General features: G+C 41.5%; 1 protein-coding gene across 13 annotated transcripts in view; it reads left to right on the forward strand.

Moving 5' to 3' along the window:
• RBFOX2 (RNA binding fox-1 homolog 2) overlaps positions 1-26,196 on the forward strand; it is a 170,640-nt gene that overhangs the window by 121,693 nt on the left and 22,751 nt on the right. For all 13 annotated transcript variants that reach the window (XR_014616186.1, XR_014616187.1, XR_014616188.1 and 10 more), the window contains 4 exons: positions 11,618-11,671; positions 20,805-20,897; positions 23,606-23,666; positions 26,059-26,112. Coding sequence is in view for 7 of the 13 variants with exons in the window: in XM_084206584.1 (XP_084062710.1) it covers positions 11,618-11,671; positions 20,805-20,897; positions 23,606-23,666; positions 26,059-26,112 (262 nt within the window). In the remaining 6 variants the exon portion in view is untranslated. The remainder of the gene's footprint in view (positions 1-11,617; positions 11,672-20,804; positions 20,898-23,605; positions 23,667-26,058; positions 26,113-26,196) is intronic.

Genomic DNA, 26,196 nt, shown 5'->3' on the forward strand with positions numbered 1-26,196 from the left:
TTCAGAGGGACCTGGCCAGGCTGAAGTAATGTGCTGAGGGAAACGTTAATGTACTCAACAAGAGTGAATTTCAGGCCTTTCATCATACTCAACTTTCCATCAACCAGGCTCCCCAGTCCCTTTCTGCAGCACTGTTCTCCACCATCTCGTTCTCCAATCTGTCAGTATATCCAAGGTTGCTCCATCCCAGGTGCAGAATCTGTCACTTGTCCTTGTTAAATTTCATATGATTGGTGATTGCCCAACCCTCTCATTTGTCTAGGTCTCCTTCCAGGGCCTCTCTGCCTTTGATTTATCATTTAGGTACTGGGAAGATTTTAGTTTTTTTCTGAGGATGCTGAAATAGTGGAACACGTTGCCCAGATGGGTTGTGGAACCTCCATCCTTGAAGGTATCTGACTTGACTGGACACAACCCAGCCAAAAAGATCTCATTATACCTGCTGTGAGCAGGGGATGCCCCAGATGACCTCTGGAGTCAATTCCCAGCCAAAACCATGGATCTGCAATTCCATTGCAAGAAGCCTGGGTTTGCTTCCATGTTGTTCATACCTTAGATTATTGTTCCACTCTTGATGCTTGTGGGAATGTTTTCAGAATTAAACTCATCTCCTGGCAATCTGTGATTGCTGAATCTTCTGCTCTGCTTTGTGGTTTTTCTCGACTGCTTTTTGCTGTTGCAGGGCTGCACAGTAGGCAGTTCCATCCGGTTTGGACGAATGGTTGCTGAAATCACAGCCAGTTCTTGGACCACCTGCTCCAATCTGTATTTATCACGTCCTGCTCTGCGCTATGGCTGCTCCCCTCTCCTGGGAGCTGCGTCACTTACATAAAGTGTCCCCATTGCTGACCCTTCTCCTGGGACTGGTGCTTAATTGACAACTAGCCCTTTTCACACTTGTTCACCTGCATGATTTTCTCCTGGTGGGGGAGACATGGGTGAGATGGAAATGACAAGGACATCCCTGTCCTGGTGTCTTTTGCCGATGCTTTGCAAGCTGGGACACACAGGCAATTTAAATCAACTGCTGTCCTAAGAAGTGACTTGTAGAAAATGCACCCTAGCTACTAGCTTTTAGACTTCTTCTCCTTTTTTTGACCTACATGGTGCCCTTTTTGTGCATACGAGGGATGGGGAGTAATGCTATATGAATTGGTTTCTGGTGTTCCTCTGGTGTTTATTTTTTCTTTAAACATGATCTTAAGTTCCAGCACATTGATGTGATTTTAACTGGGTAAATGATATATTCCTTGCAAAACCTTTTGGTAGTTTACCTGGCCCTGTGGTTGCTGAGAGTTATGCCTGCCAGCAGAGTGTTCATCTTCTGGGACACATGACACCCCATGTGCCATTTTTCTGTAATAGAGAACTTTGCTACTTTGCCAAGGAAATAATGAATGGTTCTTGCACATCTTCCTTTTTCTTTCAGTGCTGCTTTTCTCAGCATGCTCATGGCCTCGAGCAGGAGAGCATGCTCTCTGAATCCTGCTTGCTCCTATTTATTTTTCAGGATCAGGATGCTTTCCTTTGGGCGACTCACTGAAACCTACCCTTACTCCTAAAGGGGACTCATGGTTGTCTGAGTCTTCAGCTGTGACTAGCCTGTAACCCCCATCTTCTCCCTCTCCCTTCTGTGTGTCAGGTCACATCTCCTCAACGTCATATCTGAGAGACTCAAAATCCTTGCCTGGAGTGATTTTCCCAAGCTACTGTACAAAGAGAGAAATTGGGTAGACAGTAAAGCCATGGAGGAAGAAATAAATGTGATGGTAGGGAGGGAGTAAAGAAGTCCCCTCAAGGATGGAACAGCATGCGAGAGGTCAGCCCAGTCCTGGGGCACAGAAAATATCTAATGCTTTTGTCCAGACTTGAGTAGAGGTGGACTTGAGACATGTTGTTCCATGTGTGATTAAATGCATATTACATAACACTTTCTAGACCTGCACCATTTGGCAGAGCTGCACTCGTAAGGATTTCTTAACAAATTCAAATTATTTGGGTTCCGACTGTCTCTCAGCCATAATGTGTTTCTAACAGGTCCTTGAGATAGCCTCGGGGAAAAGACCAAGCATTTCCTTATATATATATGTATATATATATATATATATATATATATATATATATATATGCATCTTACAGGGAGGTAAATAATATGGTCTGCTTAAAACAGGTCATATTTACTTTACATTTCATGAGGCCAATGAAAAGACTTCCAGAAAGCTTCTGGAAGGAGTTGGTAATTTTTTAATGCGCCCAGTTCTGCACCCACTGTGGAATAAATCAATAGTTGACCTTGTTCTTGCAGATGAAGAAGAGTTAATAGCTGACCTGAAATCCCACCGTTGCCTAGGTACCAGTGATTGTTATTTGTCTGTATTTGCTTTGTGCAAACAGAATATGGCATCAGGCAGCACTGTAAGGGGCTTTAGAATAGTCTGCTTCTTGGAGTTTAAACAATCGGCAGGATAACTGCCCAGGAAGGTACCTTTAAAAGGGAAGTATTAATGGAAGCCATAAAGTATTCAGCAGCATCATACTGATGGCCAAGAAGACATGATTCCACAGTCGCTGAAACTGTGGTAATAAAGCTCAAAGCCTTCTGTGCTTTAGGCGAGGAGGAGGAAGTAAATAGCTGTGAATATAGTGCAAACTTCAGCAAAGAAGCAGGTGAGAAATGAAATGTGCTAGTTATGGAGAAACAATGACCTAAGTTTAAGAAACCATCAGGTTTTTTACATGCAAATATAAAAGGTCTATGTATGGGTACAGTATAAAATGAGGAGATAGTTGTGTATTTTGGGGGAAAAACCCCGCAAACAACAGCAAAACAAAAAATCAAACAGGGCAAGAACAAGCCCCAACTGATTGTGTTTAGAATTTGAGGGGGTATTTTTGCCTCATCTGGTTTTCTACATAATTAATAACAGAGAAGGATGAGACAGTACTCACTAATATTTAAAAAACAGCAGATCTAGATAAGGTATGTCCAACAATAATAGCCAAAGCAAGGACCTCCATTATTCATTAATACTAATTTTTTTAGCCAATTCTTGTAAGCTAGGGAAGTTGCAGAAGGGTGGAACACTGCCCACCACGATTCACTGTTGAAAAAACCTGAAAGGGATGACCCAAAGAGCTGAGAACTATCTGTGTTTATGTTGATCCAAGATAAAAATAATTTGGGAACATTTTAGAGAAGCCTATTAGAATCTGAAAAAACATGTTAGTATCTATTTAGCAGAACTTTGTAATATACATCTTTGTAGACAAATGCTGTCTTGTCTATTTTGACAAGATTGTACAAAGCAATACTGATAGAGTGAAGCGTTGCTCAACCAATTGAATTTCTCCAAGTGACCAATTTTCAAGAAAAATAATACTTATCTCAAGCACAACACACATTAGAGGGATTAAAAACCTCTAATGATAGATAATAAAAAGTAGTAGTTACTTGGGAGATAGCTGTGATCAAGACTGTTTCTATTGTCAATTTCCCCAGGGATCTGTTTCCATCGCTGTCTTGTTTAGTATCTGTATCAGCCCATGGAGATGGTACTCTTAAAATCTTGCCAGTAAGGTTTGCAGTTAGAAAACTATTTGAGGAGGAGGAAAGAGACAGATAAGGTTACTCTTAGAGAATGAGTAGAAATGCCTGGTTGACTGATGATAAATCCAACAAAAACGTGTTTGATACAGCTCATAGCAGAGTACTGGGTATGTGGCAATCGGTCTGTGCTCCTGAGATGGAAAGCTTTCTTTGGAAAACACTGATTTGGGAGAGTACTAGTGATTATTGAAGATAGTTCCTTCAATAATTCAAAGGGGTTATCAGGTTGATGGAGGGATGTGATCTTGCTCATGTTCCAAATTGAAAAGACTGTGACTACATCATTTTATTCAGTTCTGAGATCAGTTTAAGACCAAAAGAAATAAACTAGGACTTGGAAGGCGAGTGGTTTTTTTAACTTGGTAAGGTATTAGGTATATTATTTACTCAGCCTTTTAAAAAGAGATGTTAGGAAGTAATTTCTGTACAAATGCTTAAATATGGGTGATACCTGCTAACAAGGGATTTAGGTCTAGTTTACAGTCATAAGATTTTCCAGTTGGAAGCTGAGATTTAACACAATTCCCCTTGAAATATGAAAAAAAATCATAGTCATTGAGGCTTATTTGAACAATGGAACAGCTTACCAGGGAGAAGAGTTGCCATCAGTGTTAAAAACAAATTAGCAATTCATTTTTCAAAATCTTACTATCCATTTTCTGAGGGACATTCTTTGACTGATGTGTGCAAGGCCCCTGACATGATGGTAGTCATGTTCTCCTACACTGGTGGTAGGATGTTCTCTTCCTTTCTGGACTGTGTATGCAGAAGAAAAGTTGATGTTTCCCCTCAATGTATTTCTAGTCTTTTCAGCTTTGTGCTGTGATAGTGTCTGTGCTTGCACCTCATGGTTTGTAGCTTCAGCCCTTCCCTTTCATGCTTCAAGAAGCCGTTCTCCTCCCAGTGTAAAATTGGCTGGGATAGTCTTGTCATTTCTGGACTTTTGAGTTGGATGGACTTCGGAGTCTCCTGGTGAAGACAGAGGCAGGGTTGGACAGCCTTCAAGAGGGAGATCCTTCTGTTCCCAAACTGAATCTTGAATTGTCCTCACGATAAAAAGCAAGTGGATTGTTTTGGTAGTTTGTATGGATGAACAATGCACAAAATCTTTCTTACCTGTTGTGAGAGCAACAGTACGAGGAGTCAGAATTGATGTTTCTCAGGATTTACTGTGGTGAAATGCTCTTTGGTTAAGGGTAAGATAAAAATGAGGACTATGTTGATGAGGTGGGTTAGCGCAGTACAGGTTGTGAATTTCTGCAGACTCTGGCTTCAAATGGAGATCCTGTTTTTATTAAAACTTGCTCTATCCATAGCTACTGCTTGTAGAGTGTTAGCTCTTTCTGCTGGGGAGCATAATCAACCCAGTTGATAAAAGGGTTTTGTGTGTTATCAGCTACAGCAGTAATGACATAGATGTTTTCTGTAAAGGTGACTATTATGTCCCATTTAATTAATTTCACCTAATGAAGTTACTAATAATGTCATTTATTACAGGTGACAGAATAGTAACCACTGGTTTTTTACATTGTAAACGGATGACATTCAGGCAGGTGATGTTATCCTTTTTCTTCTCTAAGCATAATTCATATCACTACTGCAAGGTTCTTTATGATCTAAGTTTGTGGTAGACCACTGCTTTGTACTACCCAAGCTACAGAGTTCTGCAAGCTCAGATACTTTTGGAAGCTCTTGCAGCCCTCAAATCTTGACCTCCGAGGAAACATTTTGTCACTTTGCACTTCCTAAAATATCCCGCTGGATATAATTTATCATCCAACTTCATTCTGGTGTCAAGAGAGCAAAACACCTCCATAAGCCTATAGTTTGAGGCTAAAGCAATAACAAATTAGACTACAGCTCTTTGTCAGCAAGAACTTGATAGAATTTTAAGTCTGTATTTGGTAGTAAATAAATTTAAACATAGAAGTAATTAGTGATGCACAGGTATTGATAATGGAAGAAGTACTTGTTTAAGTGTTAAGGTGTATGGGTAATAACATGATAGAACAAGAAGCTCTGACCTGCAGGTGTTGATGTACTGGGCCCAAAGTACAGCAATAGCACACTTGCTTAAGGGGACTCTGCTTTCTGAGTGGATTGGACACCCAAAGAAGGAGATTCTGTCTTCTGGATATCAAGATGTATTTTAGGTTTATCTCCTGGTACTACTGGCCACCAATTGCGTGTAACAAGTCCCATGTGCCAGTATTGGAGAACAAAGATTCTGGCACAAAGTGGTCTCTCTGTGGCTTTTCTGGTTTCCAAGCTCTCCCTGTGATGACAGTGAGCCCCTGTCACAGGGTGGGGCTTTGTTCTTGCTGGTGTTGGTTAGAGTTATAAGAGGTGCTGCTGATTATAATGATGTGTTTCACTTGAGTGTTTTCTGAAACCACCTTTCAAAAAGGACTTGTGTGCTCAGTGCTGCTTGAACATTGTGCTTTTTCTGCATGGCCATGGTGTGCAGGGGTGCTTGTGCCCCTGCAGCGGCCAGTAGCTCTTGTACTGTCTGTCTTGCTCTGAGAAAGCTTTCTGCTATCAACTTCTGTACTAACCCTCTGCTGGAAGGCAGTGATGGCTGGATCAGACATTTATCTAAGATTTTTTAGATTTTCTTTTGAGTTAGTAGGAGCGTCTGCAGCAAGACTGTGCTGAATGTCATTCAGTAAACAGTGCTGTGCTGTAGCTGGATTTAATTGGATGAAAGGCATGGGTTAAATTACATGGAGTTGTCTTTTATTGACCCAGTTTCATATGGATTCAGTCTACATGCTAAGTACTCTCAAATTGATTTTGGAATGTATGCTGCTTTTGTGGGCATGGGTCCAAGTACCTTTTCTGCAGCATCGGTACCAGGTTACACTGCAGTCACACCTCTGGGGAATGGCACAAAGCAGGAACAAGGAGCTGGAAGTGTAGACCTGGAAGCTAGACTTGTGTTAAGACCTCTCTCTTGGTGGTGGCCTGCAATAGTGTTCATCCCCATCTCACTGTTTCATGTGAAAATCTTTTATTTGGGATTTAGAGAACAAGAAATGACTAAGAAACTGTGTTCATCATCATGTTTTGTTTTGGTTTGTTTTGTTTTTTTTTTTCCTGTGATGGCTCTGGTCTGTAAATCCTGTTAGAAATCTGCGCACTTTGTGTGGCTTCCTGTAAAGTCTGGTTTCTCAGAAAATGTATATTTTTTTTTGGGCAACAGCTCAACCCTACTAAGGGCTGCTTGGTGCTTGTTCATTATCTGTTCACTTGGTAAACTTTGGTGGTAGTGCTTTGGTTTAAAATCCTCGATGCTTCCATCTTCCTGTCAGCAAAGCATAGTGGCGTAGCTTGGCTGACATGGGTTGGCCCCATTGCTTGAGAGATGTGACTCAGCTTTGGGTGAGGAAGTTGGTGTGCTGACAGAGTACCTCTGGCGGACCATGCTGCCATAACTAAGCACTGACTGATACACAGTATGATGGAGCCAGTTGTGCTCAGCTGAAAGTATATGCCATGGAGCTGGGCCTAGGGAAAGGACTCTCTCTGTAGCATGGATCTGTCCTGCTTATAAAATGCTCTTGCTCATGTACCTTATGATTTCCTGCACAGGATATCTGTTTCTTGGCTATTTTGAATGTTGACCATCTTTAAGAATGGACTGTTTGACACCTTTGATGTTTAGATAGCTCATTGGACTCATGTCTTAGTGAATTTTGTAGGGCTGGTGAAACTGCTTGGACATACAGAGTTCTCTTGTAGGGATAAGGCTGTCACATGATGTTTCTCATCTTTTGTTGTTCCATGATTTCTGGAGAATTTGCCTTGTAGTCCCTGTTGTTTGCATCTTTAGGATTAAGTTATTTGTCTGGCACATTTTGGAGCTGATTTTGAAAGCTCTAGACAGGCACAGGAGTCAGGGCCAGCTGGAACAGAGCATATAGGAGGGGCCCTACCAAACTGTCAGTGCCTTGGAAGACAAAAGCTGTCTAGTGCCAGATCTCTCAAATTTATTATGTTTAATGTAGTTGTGGCCTCAGCTGGAAAAATCTGTTGCCTTCATGACATCTGTGTGAAAAGAAACACACAGCATGCATCCCTTTTCTTGCACAATGCCTTTGCATCTATGATCAGGTAGATTGTATTCAAGCAAGAAGATTGGTTTCTGGTCATAACTCCTGTCTGTTTGTATCTTTATGCCTCTTAAAATCTGTTACTTCCAATACTCCCTGCTACCATTGTAGAGGGTCTGATTCTCATTTACCTGCTTTACCTTAAATAACTGAAAGCTTGTCAAGTTCATTCCAGGGAAGAGACCGGTAAGATAAAACAAGATTCTATAGTTGCTTTGCCGTGGCATGACTGGAATAGCATGTGTGTGTGTAACTTCCCATCACATGGTATGTGTGTGAGCAGTTCATGGAGGTGGCTTCTTGCCTGACCTGATGTGGTAAGGAATGCTGGCCTCTTGGTCACATAGTAAGCTTTCTAAATCATGGTGCAGAGCATTGGAGACAGATAGTCCTGCAGTACCTTCTCCAGAGGCTGTGCAGAGTTCTAAGTAAGAAGTTCTTGGTAATCATTGAGTGACCCAATAAAGTCTGTGAGCTCATGTCTTAAAGGTTATAGATTAGAGAGTTGGTCATCATGGCTGACTTAAGCATGGGACTTGTTTTATTTGGCCAGTCCCTATGTCTTTTGAAAAATACAAACATGCCTGTATATACATAATTTAAAAAAATTATTATGAGGACACTTGGTGTTGACCCTTGTATTTAGATGGCCTAGCATTTCCCATACAAAAATTGTGACCTTTCACTAAGGAGCTCTTAAAACTTCAATTGTTTGCAATAGACTGTTGACATTTGGTAGGCGAAGCACCATCGGGGAACAAAGTGCCTTTTTATGTTCCACTAAATTAGATTCAGCTTTGAAGGAGTTATAAACTGTTAAAATGAACTAGTTCTTTTTTTCCTGCTTTCATTCTTCAGGAAAATTCTGGCATGCTACCAAAAAAAAGTGCCTTCCAGTGCTGGGACCTGCTGTAACCATTGCAGCAGTGGGGACAAGAGACCTCGTGTTAGGAGCTGAGGCAGTGGCTGCAGCAGAGCCTTGAAGAGCCCAGCACGCATCCTTCTGCCTCACAGCTCTCCTTTCCTTCAGGGAATTTCGGGGGGCAGGAAACCCCTCTCCAGCAAACCTCCATTCAGGAGTCAGCCCCCATTGTCTCTGCTCTTTTCTCCCAAGGAGGTCCTTCCCTCTTGCCTCTTCAAACACCCAGAACTCCTGGGTAGAAAAGTGATTGGGGCAGTTTGCATGGGTGGATGTAGCCCATTGCAGTAGATGTCAAGCCTGTGTTTGCTGTGACCACAGGCTCTTAATTCTATCATCTAGGAAATGCTGTACCTCTATCACTTGAAGGCAGGGAGGGCCCTGCCCCCTCCATACAGCTCTGTCAGACCTCTCGGTTTGGTGTCACCGCCGGCGCTCTGTCAGCACGAGGAGTTAAACGCCCAGGACAGGGTTCCCCTTGGTGTGGGAGCCCTGCACGGGGAGCTCAGCCCAGCGGGGCTGGCACGCAGCGCTGGCAGCAGTGCCCGAGGATCCAGGCGCAGCCGGCTGTGCAGAAAGGGGAGGATGGCACGGCCTAAGTGTGCACCAGAAGCCGCACAGTTTGTTCTCTTTCAAGATGATTCTAATGAGGTAGAAAATGGTGATTTTTGATGGCTTTTAAGATTTTGAAAATTATTTTGGCATTTGCATTTATTGAGAGCCTGGCTGTTTCAGTGTGTGTGGCAAGGCTAGACAGCTGAGCTGATCTGGTGGGGGACAGATCCTGCTCTTGGGCAGGGTGTGCTGCTTTCCACTCCCTTTTGCTTCTTCTAGCTGTAATGCTCACTGACCCTTCAAGCCACTTCAGCTCAGTAAATTGTCAAAATCATTATATGTGTTCCTTTTCTTGGGCTAGGTTTTCGCAACATTGCTGAGCTCTATCAGCTTATCTGCAGGTGAGAATGAAAACTGAGGCCAGCTCTGGAAGGCTGGTGATACCAGACAAGGAAGGACAAAGGAGCAGGGACAGCCCTTGAGCAGCCACAAACTGCTGAATTGGTTCAGCCCCAGTCATGTAAGGATGCTGAGATAGTCTACCAAGAAAGCAATCGTGACAATCATGACTGATTCCTTTCATGGCAGTACCAAAGCTGTATGCAACAAAGACAACAAAAAGCAATCAACAGTTAATCTCCTTTATTGACAAGCCCACACCAAGCTTGGGATAGAAATAGAAAACGTATTTTAGCTGTGATTGGCAGAGAAGCAGTCAAAAGAGGAACCAGCATGGATCAAGCCTAAGTTGTTGAGATGTTGAGGTTTCAAGGAAGATGCATGTTTACATTAGCATTATTCAAACTTGTGTAACATAGGATATTGTGAATTCAATTGTTCTTGGGATGAATAGAGGATCAAGTATTGTCCTTAAACAATAGAACCGTAAAAACAACATCTGTGAACCAAGATCTCCTTTTTAAGAATGGAGAAGACAAGCAGACAGAAACTATAGCTAAAATTGTTGGAAGCGTTTTGTTTGCTTGCAGACAGTTGTGGAATACTTGTTCAAAGGACTCAGCAACTTTTTGTTGCTTAAACATATTCAGAGCCTCTCCTCAGCCATCATGGCTCTCTGCTGTAAATGTTCCAGGTTTTCAAATCTGGCCGTAAGCCTTTCGAGAGAGGCATCCACAGAATGAGTATTTTACTCATTTGACTCTGAATGCAACTGTTGAATTTTAAAAAAAGGCAAATACTATTTTAACAATGCTGGGCAAAGGGGAGAGTGTCCCAGTGCCTTGACACTGTGTTCATAATCTTTTTTAACTGTGAAACCATTCTTTATTTTCTTGTTAAGTGTTCCTTCATTTGCTATCAAACTTAAATCAAAACCATGTTGATGGAAGCTTTCCTAAATAATGGGATAGGAAAAACTGATGTAGCATTTGAGTACAGTATGTATGTGTCTCTAAAATGAAGACTACTCCATATACACACTCCTAAAAACGACATCTCTGTCTTTCTATAGAGCAGGCATCCAGTTTGGAAATAGAGCACTGACACTTCTGGAGGACAGAGCACTGTGAGCCTCTGTTGAAGTGGTGATACTTTTACTACTAGGCTACTGTTTTGAGTCTAGCTGCTTCAATAAAATATTAAAATAAGTTCCTAGCAAGGTGAAAGATGTAATCCATACATGGCTCCACAGAGGTGGTAGGTTTCCTTCTGTGCTAAATAGGGAGCTCTTTGGAACCTTTTCAGTGCAGAGCTCTCCTTGGGGTCTCCAGGCTGAGGCAGAGGTCAGAATTTTATTACATGTGATAAGCTTGCATAGGTTGTTGACCACCTACTATATGTCACAGCTTTAAGTTGAATGATCTTTTTCTGAAAAACAAATTGTTGGGAATTTCCCATTTTCATGGTTTCTGAATCTGCCATAAATTCTTTTGAAAGCTTGGAGTCTTGGAAAATAAAGGGAAGGAAAGAAAGCTTTAGTGTTTGAATTGACTGAGGCTGGGAGTCTTATGTTATTCCCTCCAGAGAAACATCACTTTTAAGTTTCTCTTTGTGATAGCCACTTCAGGAGGAAGCTGAAGTATTGAATTATATGTGAAAAATGTTGTTGGATATCTGAGATGAAATCATAGAACCATATCTTAGGTGAAATAGTAGAATGAGGGAAAGAAGAATTGTTTCGATTAACGGGGGAAAGATGAGCTTCCTCAAATCCCTAAAACTCCTCTGGAGATTGTTTTTCTTCCTTTAGACTTCTGTGAGAAAACCTGGAGTTTGTGACCATGAGGATCTGCATGTCTTAACCCAGAAGAACTGGGTCATGTAACTGGAATTTTGTGCCTTTGCCTGTATGCTAGAAATGGAAATATTCTCACCCACCTTGTTCTAAACCAGCCCCTGCAAAAGGTAGGAAAAATGTACCACCGAAAATAATTTTTTTCTCTCTTTTTCCTTGTCTCTCTGCAGCAATTTGGCAAAATCCTTGATGTAGAGATAATCTTTAATGAGCGTGGCTCGAAGGTAAGTCCTGTTTCTGTACCTGCTTCTCTTGTTTTGATTGCAGAGTAAAAGGCAGTTCATTGCCTAGAGAACATATTCTGTAGAGATCAGCAGGAATTAGAGTGATGGGGGAAGGGAAAAGCTATTTTGGGGACTGTCTCCTGTTCCCTCTGACTTGAGACTGTGAGCATGGTTGTTTCTGGGCAGCAAGTACAAATGCTCAGAGACGCTCCTGTCTGTGGGATCAGGTTCTCCAGCCTTTTGAAAAACAGGGTCTCAGTCAGCTGAGCCTTCATACCAACCCGTTCCCATTGCATTGGCAATGGCTGCCCTGTGAGGAAGGCAGAATAAGGTAAAACAACTTTGTGTGATGGGAGACTGTAAGAACAAAAGCTAAACTCACTCCCATCCCTGCCATTTTCATTGCATTAAAATACTTCTGTAGAAAAACTGTCATATCTCATCTGTGAAAGGATTTTATATACTCTGTTTTGCAGACTTACTTGGCACTTCTGAAATACTGACCTTTCATGTTTGAGATATTTGGTGCTTTAATATAAGCATTCTCATTCCACTTGTCCTGCCCCATGTGGACCTCCCCACAGAATTTGCTTCACACTCCTATTGTCTTCTTACTGATATATAAAGAGGCAAGTTTTGTTGAGGGTTAATGGCAATTTATATCTCTGGAGATGAGATTTCAAATGTTGCTCAGGTCAGCTGCAGAGAGATTCAGTGATCTCTGTCCTAATTGGCAATGGGTTCTCATCACGTAACCAGTATCACCACAATGACAAATTGCTGTGATTCTCTCTCTGCCCAGGAGGTTCAGCACTGGAATAGCAGGGAGTTTTGCAGGTCAGGAGCGAGGTGCATTGCCAAAGCTCTATGGGGGAAGCTTGCACAGTGCATGTCTATACTCTGCTTGACTTAATCAATGCTAAGATTCCCATTTTCAATTAAAACAAAATTTCCCTCCTCCTCACACACACGTGTGTGCACATGTGTGCATGCACACAAAAGGTTTTGAAGTTGCAATTCAGCTAAGCAGTTTTGGTTTAGAGTCTATGTCTTTTGCTTGGATTTGAGGTCCACAGTTTTTATGGTGGCCTCCTTGCTTCAACATATATTCTGGGATATGTTCACATTCAGAGCCTTCTGCAAATTTCCACCCATGTTGCCCAAGATGCATTCTGAAATTCTTCAGTGCTGTATTATCTGGAAACCAGAAAGCCATTGATCTGTATACAAAAGACATGAGTTTTAGCCCTTTCCCCTCCTCTTCTGTTTCTGCTTAATACCATGGTTTTCTCTTGTTTTGTTTTTTAACAAGACAGTCTGAACAAGTAAATGTCTATCTGGTTTTGTTAAAGTTTTACTTCCCTGCATGGTTAAAAATCTATATGCTTTACCAAAACAATCAGCTGTGCTGAATTTGTAAATATTTATTCTGCTCTCTGCTGTTCTTTTGATATTTATAGGCCAAAGCTACCTGTGAATTACTTTTGATTTTAGTCATTATTGTTTGGTTTTGAGAATAGCCTCTGGCCTCTATCAAATCCATACTTGTTCAGATATAATTGCAAAAGAAAGAACAAAAATAACTGGCCTGGCAAAATGTTCTTCATATCCCAATGCCTCTGCTTTCCAGAGCAGTGTTTTCCTCTTCACACATGAACTTCACTCTCTCTCTCCCATCCATACAGCCCTCTGTATTAAACGCCCACGGCTGCCCTTTCCCTTCCAGGCAACATTGACATTGAAGGCTTTTCTGTGAAGACTTGATTTATGACTATGAAAAGTACCTTCTTGTGCTGTTGCTGAAGCCTAAGGCTTCTGGTTTTCAGTTAAAACAAAAATTATTGCTGAAGAGTTCCTTGATGAATGTTAACCATGAATCCTTAATAAATATTTGGGGGGGAAAAAAAAAAGAAATGTTCTTCTAGTCTTTATTAACAATGCAGTTTTCTACTGCTTTTTTGTTGTCTCGCAGCAAAAAGCAGTTAGAAAACTAGTAGCCTGTATTGAGGGATGTCCAGAATCTGAACAGAATGAGAAAGCAGCTGAAGAGTTATTTCATGGTATCTTTGCATCCTTCTCACCCAAAATAATTCCTCTTTTAAAAAGAATGCAAGATTCTTTCTGCTTAGCATGAAAATGGGAGGCCCCAGTGTTTGAGTGGGGTGTAGCTGCACGAAGCACCTGGTATTCACATAATAATGGAAAAACAACAGTTTGGTGATCTGATGGTGAAGCAAAGGAAATGGATCTTTCTGGAGGCCACTTACTCACTCTTGGGTTCTTCCTACACCTTAGGGAAAAAAAATCTGAATGCATTTTCCTGCCCTGTGGTTTCCATTCTAATCTAATGATATGAAACCTCTCTCTCTTCTTCTCCTCCTCCTCTCTCGGGAATCCGAAAGCAGATGCTCCTGCTGCCTGCCTTGTGCTGTGTTCTCAATGCTCCCTTCCCTCCCCTGGGTTCCTAAGGGTTGTAGTGTTTTGTGTATATGTTTTGTAAATATTTTAAAGGTACAGTGGTAAATCACAAACTACCCTGGGTTTGCCCCCACCCAGTGTGACGGGCTTGAGCAGCGCTTTGTCCCTGCCGAGCTGTGGCAGAACTCTACTGGGATGGCTCCAGTGCTGGTCAGTAGGAGGGACTGGAGCAAGTGTTCAGGTAGCATTCTTCATTTTGAATCCACCTGAGATGACCAGGCAGTTTTCCTCGACAGCCTGGGGAAGATCTATCAAACTGGCTGCATATTCAGGATCTCTGCGTACTTAGAGTTTGGTGAGCAAAGAGGGAGCTGGGTGTGTCCATCACAGCCACCTCTCACCTCAGGTTCTTTCAGAAATGGTGTTTGTTGACTTTATCACAGCAGTGTAGGAGGCAGTTAATGGGTTTTGCTGATTCTTCTCTCAAAGCAATGTGAATTCTTGTTTTGTAACTCGTTTTCTTCCCAGATTCAGTGTGTTTAGTAGAAATATATGGGCACTGGTAGGCCTCACACTGCTACTGCTTCGCTCTGTGTGAGAAATAAGATAAAAACTTTAAACATTCCTTGAATTACATTTTGTTTTCTTCTTGTTTAATAGAATTACATCAGTCTTCCCTTGATGTATTTGGCTTTTTTTGCTTGCTTCCAGGAAACTAGCTGTTTGTTTCATTTATCCTGTTTACCATTACATTTCTAGCTCTGACTGGTATAAGTGCCTTTAAAAAGCATTCTGCCCATGGTTGCAGTTTACCATGCACTTCACTGAACCGAGAATAAAACACCTCCAGAGGAAGTCAAGAGGATTCCTGCTCCTTTTGTTAGTGGAGATGCATCCTCTGGATGCGTATTTTGGCACTATTGTGCTGAATGGAACAAGCGGACTATTTGCAGAATTAATGCAGTCTGCCTGTGTAATGAGTACCCTGTGGCATTTGTAGAACTGCAGGGGAAGGGAATCCAAGCTCTTTGCTCACCAGCTGTGTACTGTGTGGCATTCCAAGATGTGCCCTCAATGACATTCAGAGACCAGGAGTACGTAAGCGCACAGCAAAATCTTAGCTGAATAAGGAGTGGGTTTTGGGGTTGTTTGTAGCTTTTTAAATGGTAAGAGTTCATATTAGTGCAGAGGAGCTCATGGTTTTAGGATACTGTGAGTTTTATGTTCCTCACCGATTTCCACTTGGGGGACTCAGAACTCCAAATTCTTGTATAGGACCATAGTGCCTAGAAGGGCTTCATATTTATTTTAAAAATTAGTTGTGTAGTGGGTTATGAGAGAAGTTGCATCTGTTGGTGTTTGGATTTATGTAAGTAAACATATGCTAACTAAAAACTTCTGTGGAAGCTGTGTGGATTTTTAAGTTTGCAGTTAACTGTAGGTTAAGATAAGAATGTGACTAGGTTTTGATAATGGTGTCTTAAATATTGTAAGTTTGCATGTGCATTTATTTCTACTTTAAATGGATTAGGTGCTTTGAGTTGAGGCACACTTGTTCTGGACCTAGTTTCCGCTCAGTGGAAAGCCCCTTATTACATAAAATGAATTAGAAGTCTTGTTTTAATTTTAATTCATTATATATTTTTTGTTCAGATTTCACAAGTTGAACCAGAAATACAAACAATGTTGTTAAAGCAGTGAGGTTTAAAAACAATTTAAGTACTGGTGACCAGCATCACTTTCTCAGGTCACCAAATCCCTTTAGGATGCCAGTTACATGACCAGTGTCCCTTTATCCTAGTTCAGTGGTTTCATGCCTTGAAGTCTGCAATACTGAACTAAAGAGATCAATTAGTCCATACACTAAACTGATGTATTTAAACTTGCACTTCAGGCTGAAGTTTATGGTTTCATAGTACAAGCTGATCTACTGCTTCTGTGGGAGTGCTTTTCCAGCAGTGCTCATTTCACTGGGTAGGGAGCTGGATCTAGGTGCTAAATCAGCAAGACACTGACACACACAGGGAGAGGAATGAGCTTGTCTTCAGTGAGTTCAGCCTGTTAAACTCATGGACCACTCAGTGAGATCCAGGGTCAGTTGAAGGGAGGAGGAGCAGCACACACCTGGGAATAACTGGGGCTGTGGAGCCCCTGTCCTGAGCTGGCTGGAGCTGCTCTGAAACCCCAGGCTCTTGCTGTCCAGCACTGCCGACGGGGCTCCAGCTCCTTGCTGCTGGCCTCTGCCCCCTCTGCTGTTTCACAGCAGGGATTGGCAGTGAAGCAGCTCAAGCTGGATTGTGGAAATGATAGAACTTAAAAAGAGCCCTGCAGGTTTTTTTTGAAGATACACTTGCATTTTTTTTTAGTCAGGGTAATTTCTGCATCTGACTCACCAGATTGTACACGGACAGGTTCTACGTCTGGATGTACTTTAATGCAAAGCATGGCATGGGGGCTGGGAGGAGCTGGAAGAGCTGCTGAAATGGTGGCAGCTTGGTTTACACAGATGTTTTCACCAACATGAAGGGTGCATTTGTGTGTGTGACTTCAATAATTTGTTTCTGGGTTTTGTGCTGTGTTGCTGTCGGTGCATTCAGTCCTGCTCATCTCAGGTGGATAATAGCTGAAACCCTCCTACTCTTTCCAAATGCCTTAGAAACAGGTAGCCTAAACTGCTGCCTCTTCGGCAAGATTTTCAGGTTTCTAAAAGTTTAATATTGAAACAAGGAAAAAAAAAAACAAACAAAAAACTTGGTTAGAAACAAGCACAGCAGCAGATAACAGCAAGGCTGGTTGCTGGCTGCATGTTCCAGTGGTACAAGGCAAAGACGCTGCTGCTGAGGTGACTGGTCTAAACTCCATGACAAATGAAGGGTTAACAATGCATGGATTTCAAGGGGCTCTGTTTAGTTTTCTTTGGTTTTATTTCTTTTTTATTTTACTTTATTTTATTTTTGTTGTTGTTTTTGTTTAATTTCTGTGTTCTGGCCACACCCAGGAGAACCGTCTGGTTTTGATTTCTCCCTTTACGGTTACATGGTAAATTTTCTTTCTCATTCTTCAGAGATGGAAACGTTCAAATACTATATATATACACATTTATTATTTTTTTCACTGCTCATCATGTTGCTTGTTATTTATTGCAGAATCTGAGGCCAGACTAAAAGGGTGACAGTTACTCGGTCTCTTCAGGCCCTTTCAGTAAACCTTTGGGTAAAAAGGGGTTAGTCTGGTACTGCAAATTTCTCACCACTCCTAAAAATGTTTATTGGAATTTAGTGTTTGCTGGGTTAAACTTATTTTCTGCATGGGAGAAGTTCGTGGCAGTTGCTGGTGGGGAGGAATTGTTGAAAATTTTAGCCTTGTTATCATAACAACATTATTAAACTCAAACTATGTGTATAATCTAAATTGTAGAAAACCTAAGTATTGTTTTAATCTAGGATCTTCCCTTCCTCTGGCTCCATATCTATTACTGTGGAGCAATCCAGTACCTGCTATAAAGCTAAGCTAGTAAATATTGGATACCCGCCCCATCTTTTTTTTTCCTCTTGCTTCGTTTCTTTTTTTTTCTTTCAAGGTCAAGACAACCTTGCTGAGGGAAAACTGAAAACTGTTTGTTGCATATGTATTTAGGTACAAATTAATCCATCTTCTTTACAGGTCATCTGTGAGAAAGAATAAAAAATATATGTATGTTCTTTTTTCTCTCCCGCTTCAAAAATGTGTGTGTATATATATCTAATTGCTAGTTTTTAAACTTAGAAATAACACAAATGTCAAGTATGGCTCACCTGTTTTTCCTGATGAAAATTTGAATGTCTAAGAGATCCATTAATATTACAAACCAAGAGGACACAAATACTAACTGCCATAGTCAACTATGTAAAGTATTAATTCAGCATTGGCATTAAATGGTGCTCAACAAAGAGTGGTACAAGCTAAGGGCTGATCTGTCAATAAAATATGGTTAATTAGTTATGTTGTTCTGAATCAGATTAATTCTGGTTTAATTCACATTGTTAATTATATTCATATAGTCTGCATGTGGATTGTATGCTACCTTGAGTTAACTTAATAATAATACTGAAAATTCCTACTCAGTTTAAAGATATTTAATGATAATGTAGTTTTTAAAAATCCCATACAGACTTTACTAATTGCAAACAGATGTGAATTAAAATGGTCTTAGTTTAGTTCTAGCCTGAACAGATTAATGTCTAAAGAATTACTTTCCATCTGCACTCCAGCTTTCAGTTCACATCATCACTGAAGACATAAATTTCATTTGTTCTCCACAGGCTTGTCTAGAACAAACAGAAATTTTAATGCAAAAATAGAAGAGGGAAATAGAGATTCCTGTTGCAGTCTTTACCTCCCCTCCTCCCCCGGCCTTTAAAGGATGTTTTTTTTCCCCATTATACAGAACCAGAGGGAAAAGTGTTGCTCTTTTTCTCAGGCTTACCTTTCTCTGTAGGGGCTCTTTAAAGCAGGCACAGTGCCCTATTCCTTCATAATCAGCTGTGCTATTACAGCCCCTGCACCCCCTCAGTTCTATGCAACATATTTGAGAGTTATATGCAGTTGGGCTGTTTTATTAGCCCCTATGTCTTGTAGCTCTGATTTTAATTCATTTAAACAGGGAACTTCTATGCTATTCTGAAAGAGGTATCAGTTTGTTATTTATATAGCTCTTTATTTATAGCTGGAGAAATTAAATTATCTGAAGCTTTAGATTATTGGGTTGGAGCCCAAAGGAGCACTTTTGTTGATCTCAGCATTGCGGTACTGGCTAAGATCCTTTATTATTGCTGTTCAGGGGGGAGGGAGAAAAGTAAACCTTCCCCCTCAAAAAAAACCAACCACCACTACCCTGCGTTTTACAAATTTGTGGCAGTTTTGTGCTGGAAACCTAGCTGTGGATGATAAAGGCCAGCTTGTCACTTAAACAGCTTGGGCTGTTCAGATTAGTGTTGTAAAGACCTTTAAAAAGCACTTGAAGAATAATGCTTGTGTCTTACTGCTAACAATGCTTGGAAATCAAGATGCTATCTGTTTTTTGGGCTGTCCAGTGCAAATACATACTGATCCCAAGATGCATGAAGGAGTTTGCCTGGCTAGCATGCCCCTTCTCTGACAAGCATAGCTGTAGATCACTCTCATCACCTCACTCTTCAATTATCATTGGGAGGGAGTTTCCATTGCATCAAATGTAAGTTTTGTTGTTCTGCTCCTGAGGGTAGTGGAGCCAGTGGAGATTACTCTCTGTACATTAAAGCAGTATTTGCTTTATACCAAGCCGCAGGAGCCAGTTATTGCTGTTGCTAAAATGTCCTGAAAGCAGAATGCAACAATGCTTTTTGTTTGGGTCCACTCTCTCTAATGGCATGAAGAGTATCTCATCACAGTTGTCTGTATTAAGATGCCATTTGCTCCTAGTTAAAATCCTAATTCATTTTGTCATGTTGGCTCTCTCTTAATGCCAGTGCACTCAGCTTGTGGAAGGAAGCATGGTGTCTTACCCTGCCCTGTTATACCACTGCATGAGCTGGCAGCAGCATGAGCATGTGTAGGACAGGCATGTGTTGCTTGTGCCTTCACGGGTGTGGTAAACCTGAATTTGTCTAACTAAAGTGATGTTTTGGCAGTCCTTGAGCCTTTGTGGTTGCTCCAAGCAGGGCATGTCGATTTTTCTGGAAATTTTGTATTCTAACTAGGCAGAGATCTGTTGCTATCCACAGCGCAGAGGTTGCCATCTCAGAACACAGCTGAGTAAGATGGGTAGCAGGGAGAGGTAGCAGAGGGTCAGCAGTGTCATACATAACCTGCCTTGACCAATGCATCAGTATTTAGGTGTTTAGATTTACAGTCAAGTCCACCACAGTACTCAGAGATAAGAATGTTCTGGAGGTACAGTGTGCGGTACTCTGAATCTTCACATTAAATATGCTTATTTTATGGTGCCACCTAGAAGCCTTGCTTACTTTTAGGCCCCATGTATCATTGGGGAAGTTAGAGGCTTAGGAGTAGGCATGAGCTGTGCCCTGAAGAGCTTACAAGGGATGCTTTACAAAGAGCCCTTCCTTTCAACAGTGTTCTAAGGTAGGTAATTATTACTGTCTCCATTCTACAGGTGGGAAAAGTAAGGTTCAGTGTTTAATTTGCCCAAAGCTTTGCAGAATTCCTGGTGCCAGGCACGAACTCAGATTGCTGCTCACTCTCATAGCAGTTTCTCAAGAGAACAAGGTGCTGCTCAGTGTCCATGTCTTGTACGGTATCTGGGGTGGACAGGGGTCCTACAAAATTTGTGTGTTCATTGAGAGGGGAGAGGAGCCCTACTTGGGCTTACCCAGCTTGCTTATGTCAGAGCAGGGTTTAGCGCTTTTGAACAAAAAACCGAACCAAACCAAAATGAAAAATTGTCTCGAGTAACTTCATACTTCTTTTTTGGTCTGGCCTCAATTGCTTTTATGTTTTCTTTTTTTTTTTTAATTACTCTTATTATTCTTATTATGATTACAGTTTCTTTTTTATTGATTTTAATTTCTTTCATTTATGAAACATGCATGAACCAACAATGTGACTCTAGGAGGTTATTGCTGAGTTGTGCTGATGTCGATTTCATACTGTGATATTTTTTCTCTATTTACCTAGAGATCAGTATTTCAATATATAACGATGTGCATGTTTTCCCCCCTTCTCCCGCTGCATGCAGGGATTCGGGTTCGTAACTTTCGAGAATAGTGCTGATGCAGACAGGGCCAGGGAGAAATTACACGGCACCGTGGTAGAGGGCCGTAAAATCGAGGTGCATGTCTTCAGTAATTCAATTTCTTCTTTATATTTATTCTTTTGATTTCTTTTTGTGTCTTGCCTCACTTATTTCACATTTGGATCCCAGTCTTGTGTGTGCGTGTGTGTTTGTGTCTGTGTCCTTCACCTCCCTGCACTGAAATATATAGAAGTTTACACCCTTTACAGAATATTTTTATTGTTGTTTTGGGTATTTTTTTCCTTTTCTTTCTTCTTTTATTAAGTTTTATTCCCACCCACTCCAAGTTTTTGCCCTTCTGCTGTCTTGATTTTTCCTTTGCTTCAGTTTGCAAGGCTCTGATTTCCTGTTACCAGGCCTGAACAAAACTAACTGAAAGAGTACTGTCCAACTTCTAACTGTGTCCAAAAAAGAAAGCAGGGGGCCAGCCAGTATCTTCTCTTTCCTCTGAGGCCAGTTCTCCTCCATGCAAGTGTGAGATGATGCCTGTGGGAGGGTGGGGACATGTGGGGCAGCAGCCCCAAGTGGGCTGTGCTATATACACTACTGGTTTCTTGATCAGCCCATGGTCAAGAATAGGTTTGGTGGAAGCTAATCCTAAAAGTTTGCTAGCTCTCACCGCCGGGGAGGGAAGGGTTAATGTTGGCTGGGCATCATGGCCATATGTTGGGCATGTCTGGTGTTGACCAGTTTGGTGTTCCACTGTGTTGAAGGCTAACTGGCATCATCCCTCTCTCCTTCTTTCTTTATTAAAAACAAACACAAACCAAAAAGTACAGATATTGAAACAAAAAAGCCGCCGTTTTTGAGTAAGATGTCTGCATATTTTGCCTTTTTTTTTTTTTTTTCTGTTTTGTTTTGTTTTTTATTTCCCTTTCCGATGGTTTAGCGTTTAGGGCCCTTCACTTGACTCACTCTTTCCATGGTAACTATACACAATGCTGGCGATGGTACGAGTTGGCGGTAAGTGAAACAAAAGTGCTAGAGAAGAAGCTTTTTCTTTTTTTTTTTTAAATTTTTCTTAAAATTACAAAAAAAATTAAGAAAGAAAAAATCCATCTGCCATCTCACATTAACACTACGAAATGTGATTTGACTTGTTGTCCCCACCCACCTCCTTCCCCTTCTCCCCCTTTTATTTTCAATGCTGTTGAGTAATGCCGCCTGGACTTTGGATGTACATATTGTTTTGTAGCAGTCTGAGCTGTTTGATTACTGACTTCATGGTGATTTTCCCTTGCACATCTTACTCAGAGTTACTGAACTCCAGTTTGGCTGGTTTTTATTAATGCACCCATATCCTTTTCTCTCTCTCCTGCCCCTTCTTTCTGCTGCTCTTTCTATCTGAGACCTGTTTGTAGCTGTTATTGTTTTTCTCTCTTTTTCTTTCTGCCCCCTCCCCAGTTTATTTCTTTACTAAGTTAAATGCAGCTGTTGGTCTCTTTGCTGACTGGTGGTTTCTGATTGGTTCTGGCAATTTTTCCTTTAAGTGCTTGTGTTGCACTTTGCTGTAGCAGCTGATTTCAGGCACTCGCTCCATCTAATGATTGTCTGTGAGACCCTCTCCCCTCACTCCTCCCCTCCCCACCCTCTGAATCAATTGTGGTGTGTTTTTTTTCTTTCTTTTTTTTATCTGTGTGTGTTTAACTGCATGCTCTCAGTCTCATCATTGTTGTTTCCCATTCTTTCTTTTATAAATGTGTAATGTTTCTATTGTTTTGGGTCTGAAACAAGAGTAAAATGTAGCTCTGGACTCCCCACCCTGTGTACGCCCACCATCCATACATCTCAAGGGCCTGAGGCAGCTTCTATTTTTGTATCCATTTTTTCTGTTCTTCACCCTGGCCTCCATTCCCATTGGGCGTGTGTTTTGATAAATTATTGATGATCCATAAAGACTTCACCCTCCTTGCAAGAGCTTTGAGGCTGACACGGGGCTGCAGTAACTTGGCTTCCAAACTAGTCCATCTTTTCTTTATCAGCACCATCTCTGCGGTAACACCCCACTTGCTTGAGCAGTCAAACCACTTGGAACTGTGCAGAGCTCTGTAAAGAGGGTGGAGGGCACAGTAAACCCAAAAATGATCCAGGTCTGCTGCTATGTATTCTTTTTGTCCCATGAGATTTGTGACAAGGAAAAAAATTATCTGGAAAAAGATCTGAAAATGGTGGGTGTAAATCAGTGAATGTAGATCATCTAAAGAGTTGGTGATGTTCCAGAGATTTCCTCAAGCCTTGGGAGTTCAAATCTATTGCTGAGGGATGCCTTTTTCTACCCAAGTGACCTGCTGGGCCCCAATTCCAGCGGTGAGCTTATGAAACACGTGAGCTTGTGCATCACCTGATTCAGTTCCCCTGCCTTGGGTGCAGAAATTATTCCTGCCTCTCTAAGAGAACCTGGACAAAGCATCTAGGGTTTTGCCCTTTTGATCACTGAGCTGTAAATAATCCCGTGCCTAGGGATGGCAGGGTGGTGGAGAATCTGCACTTTACTCTCGTTGGCCTTTTGTTTAATGCATAATTTTAAAATGCCATGTTTAGCTGTAACTTTTATAATTAAATGGCAACTGTTAAAAGTAATTTAAAGATTGCATTCATGTAAAATTAGCTGTTTAATTTTTTTTTTTGCTCAGAGAAGTATAGTGTGTGTGTGTGTGTGTGTGTGGTATCTGAGAGTTTTTCACCATTTCCCCTAACGTTCTGTGCTTCCTTCCCTCTCCTCCCCCTCCCCTTTTTACTTTTAGGTTAACAATGCCACTGCGAGAGTGATGACCAATAAGAAGATGGTCACACCTTATGCAAATGGTAAGGGAGACTGTCCTAGTGATGAGCTGAAACGTTTGAAGAAAGACAGAAGGGAAAAGTCATGACCTCTCCTCAGGACCAAAAGGAACCAATAAACCCTCACAAACTCCAATTTGTATCATTATACCATTCAGTATAACCCAAAAGTGTTTGTGGAGGAATACCATCTTCCCGATGGGGAAGTGGGGACAGAAAGAAATAGGGACATGCCCCATGTGGCTAAGATGGGTGAAGGTGCCAAGGGCTAATGGGTTGCCTGCCCTACTGCTGCAAACTGATTCTGTATGGTGGGATGTGCAGTACTCCTGTGTCTCGCTGCCATCACGTAGATATCTAAATATGAATGCAGAAACATAACTTCAGATGCTTAATCTAAGTAATTAGCTTAATGACTTAAGATAGCTCAGTTTAGGTTCTATCTGTAAAAGTACAGCTGTCCCCAGGCAACAAGCAGAACAGAGCCTTTGCATTGCTTGTTCGCTTGCTTTTTGTTTCAGACTGCCTGTGTTCAGTGAATTTTCCAGTGAACCTAAACAGAGAAAGACCAAAGACCAAGTTGTTTGGGTAGTGAGGAATCCTGTTCCATTGGGATATCTTGGTGGTTCTCTGTGAAGTCATTTGACTTCATAGGCATTTATAGCATAAAAAGTCATTCTCCGAGCAGAACTGAATGCTGCTCTGATAAAGATTTTGAATCTGAGTCTTTGTCCTGAAACGGGAAGCAAAGTTCTTTTCGGTGTGAAAATGTTCCCAAACAGTTTCATCAGGGCAGGAAGCTGCTACATCAAGGTAGCAGCTGGTGTGACAATCTGTTTTGATTACAAAGTAGGACTCCAAACTCAGAAGATAAAAAATTTTTGTTGCTCTGCTGCCGACTTACTGAGTGGTCCCTTGCAAAGTAAATCTTACCTTGGGTACAGAGCTGGGGAAACACAGCCAAGCAAAAGGCTTTGGATTCTGAGTCTCACAGTACCTGGAAGGAACTAGGAGATTTTGTAGCAAAAGGCAAGGCATCCATGGTATATTGTCCTGAAAACAAGGGCATAGAATGTCATGCATGTGACTGTTTGGTAGGGAAACTTGGCTTACTTGTGAAAGTGATAACATACAAGAATATTTTGCTTTTGCAGCCAGCAGTTTAAAGCCAGCTTTAAAGCTATGCACAGAAATTTAGTATTAGACCAGGCTTAAGGAGTACTGGCAAGTATGGTTGTACAACTGTTATTAAATTTAAGAGTTGTCAGTCCTCTTGTTGCCACCACTGGAGTATTTTGCCATGAAGGTGACCAGTGCAGCAGCAGTGTGCCTGTACTTGCAGAGGGAGCCTGCGGTGTATCTGTCATTGATACTCTGCCAGCAGGTGAAGGGGTGGTGTTGATGGGCTGCAGTTCACAGAGTTGTTCATATAACTTCTAGAATGGTTAGAGGTGTTAAAAGTTCAGCAAGTGCATCAGGGCTCCAAGACACAGGAAGCATATAGATTTATTTAAATAAAAATGCCTCTGTGATTGCTAGCTGAACAGCTGAGATCTTTCCTGAAAGGAATGCTTTGTGGAAGCCAACCCAGATCACATTGTTAGCTTTATATCTCTTTTCACCCTCATTAGAGAGATGGAGGGGGTAAAGACAGGTTTCTAGATGTGACTGGAAATATGTACCAACTCATACCCATATATTTCTTTAAGCCCTATTTTCTTGTAGGTTTTATCTTGATGATTTGCAGTTCTTGCCAATTATCCAGATTATATTGAAATAATTTCTCTGTGATGGCTTTCACCTGAAAAGCAGCATAAAGAAGGAGAGAAATACTAAAATAACAGTGAGGAGAAAGTGTGAGATGAAAAGAATGATTTTTTTAATGAACCATAGTTGCGTAATGCAGTTAATGAGGAAATTCAGACACTGTTGCTTTTTAGCAGATCTCTAGCAGACAAGACAGGAGGGTGTTTTGAAAATTCAAGGCTATAATTTGACATGCCTGAGATGATAGTCTGGGCCTGTGGCCTTAGAAAGGGCTTGTATCTGCAGTGTTCCCAGTGAAAGTAGGGAGGAGCTGGCAGCAAGGCTCCTGCAGGGAATGCCAGGTCTCACGGTGCTCATGGCAAATATGCATATAAGGTAGTTGGCATTCCCACAGCAGTGCCTCTGCCCGCTGTGGATCAGCTGATGTTTTGCTGTTCCCTCCGATACAGTGACCTGGACCTAGAGCTTGACATTAGGGAAGGGCAGTTGGCCTCCATCTACACCAAGGGGGATTGAGGCGAAGCAGAAATTGGAAAGAGCTATGCATGTGAAGCTGGGGCGCATGCAAGAGACCATTCCCCCTACCCATGCTGCCCGTTCCTTCTCTTGGTGTAGATTTTGGCATTCACTGCAGTCTTTGTTGTTTCAGGTTGGAAGTTGAGTCCTGTGGTTGGAGCGGTGTACGGCCCTGAGTTATATGCAGGTAGAGCTTAAGTAGACACTTCCACTTCTGCCATTTAACTGCAGTGGTGTTTGTTTATGTTCTTAATCTGCTGTTTCTTTTTAA

This window comes from Fringilla coelebs (assembly GCF_963513975.1).
Source record: "Fringilla coelebs genome assembly, chromosome: 5".
Taxonomy (NCBI): domain Eukaryota; kingdom Metazoa; phylum Chordata; class Aves; order Passeriformes; family Fringillidae; genus Fringilla; species Fringilla coelebs.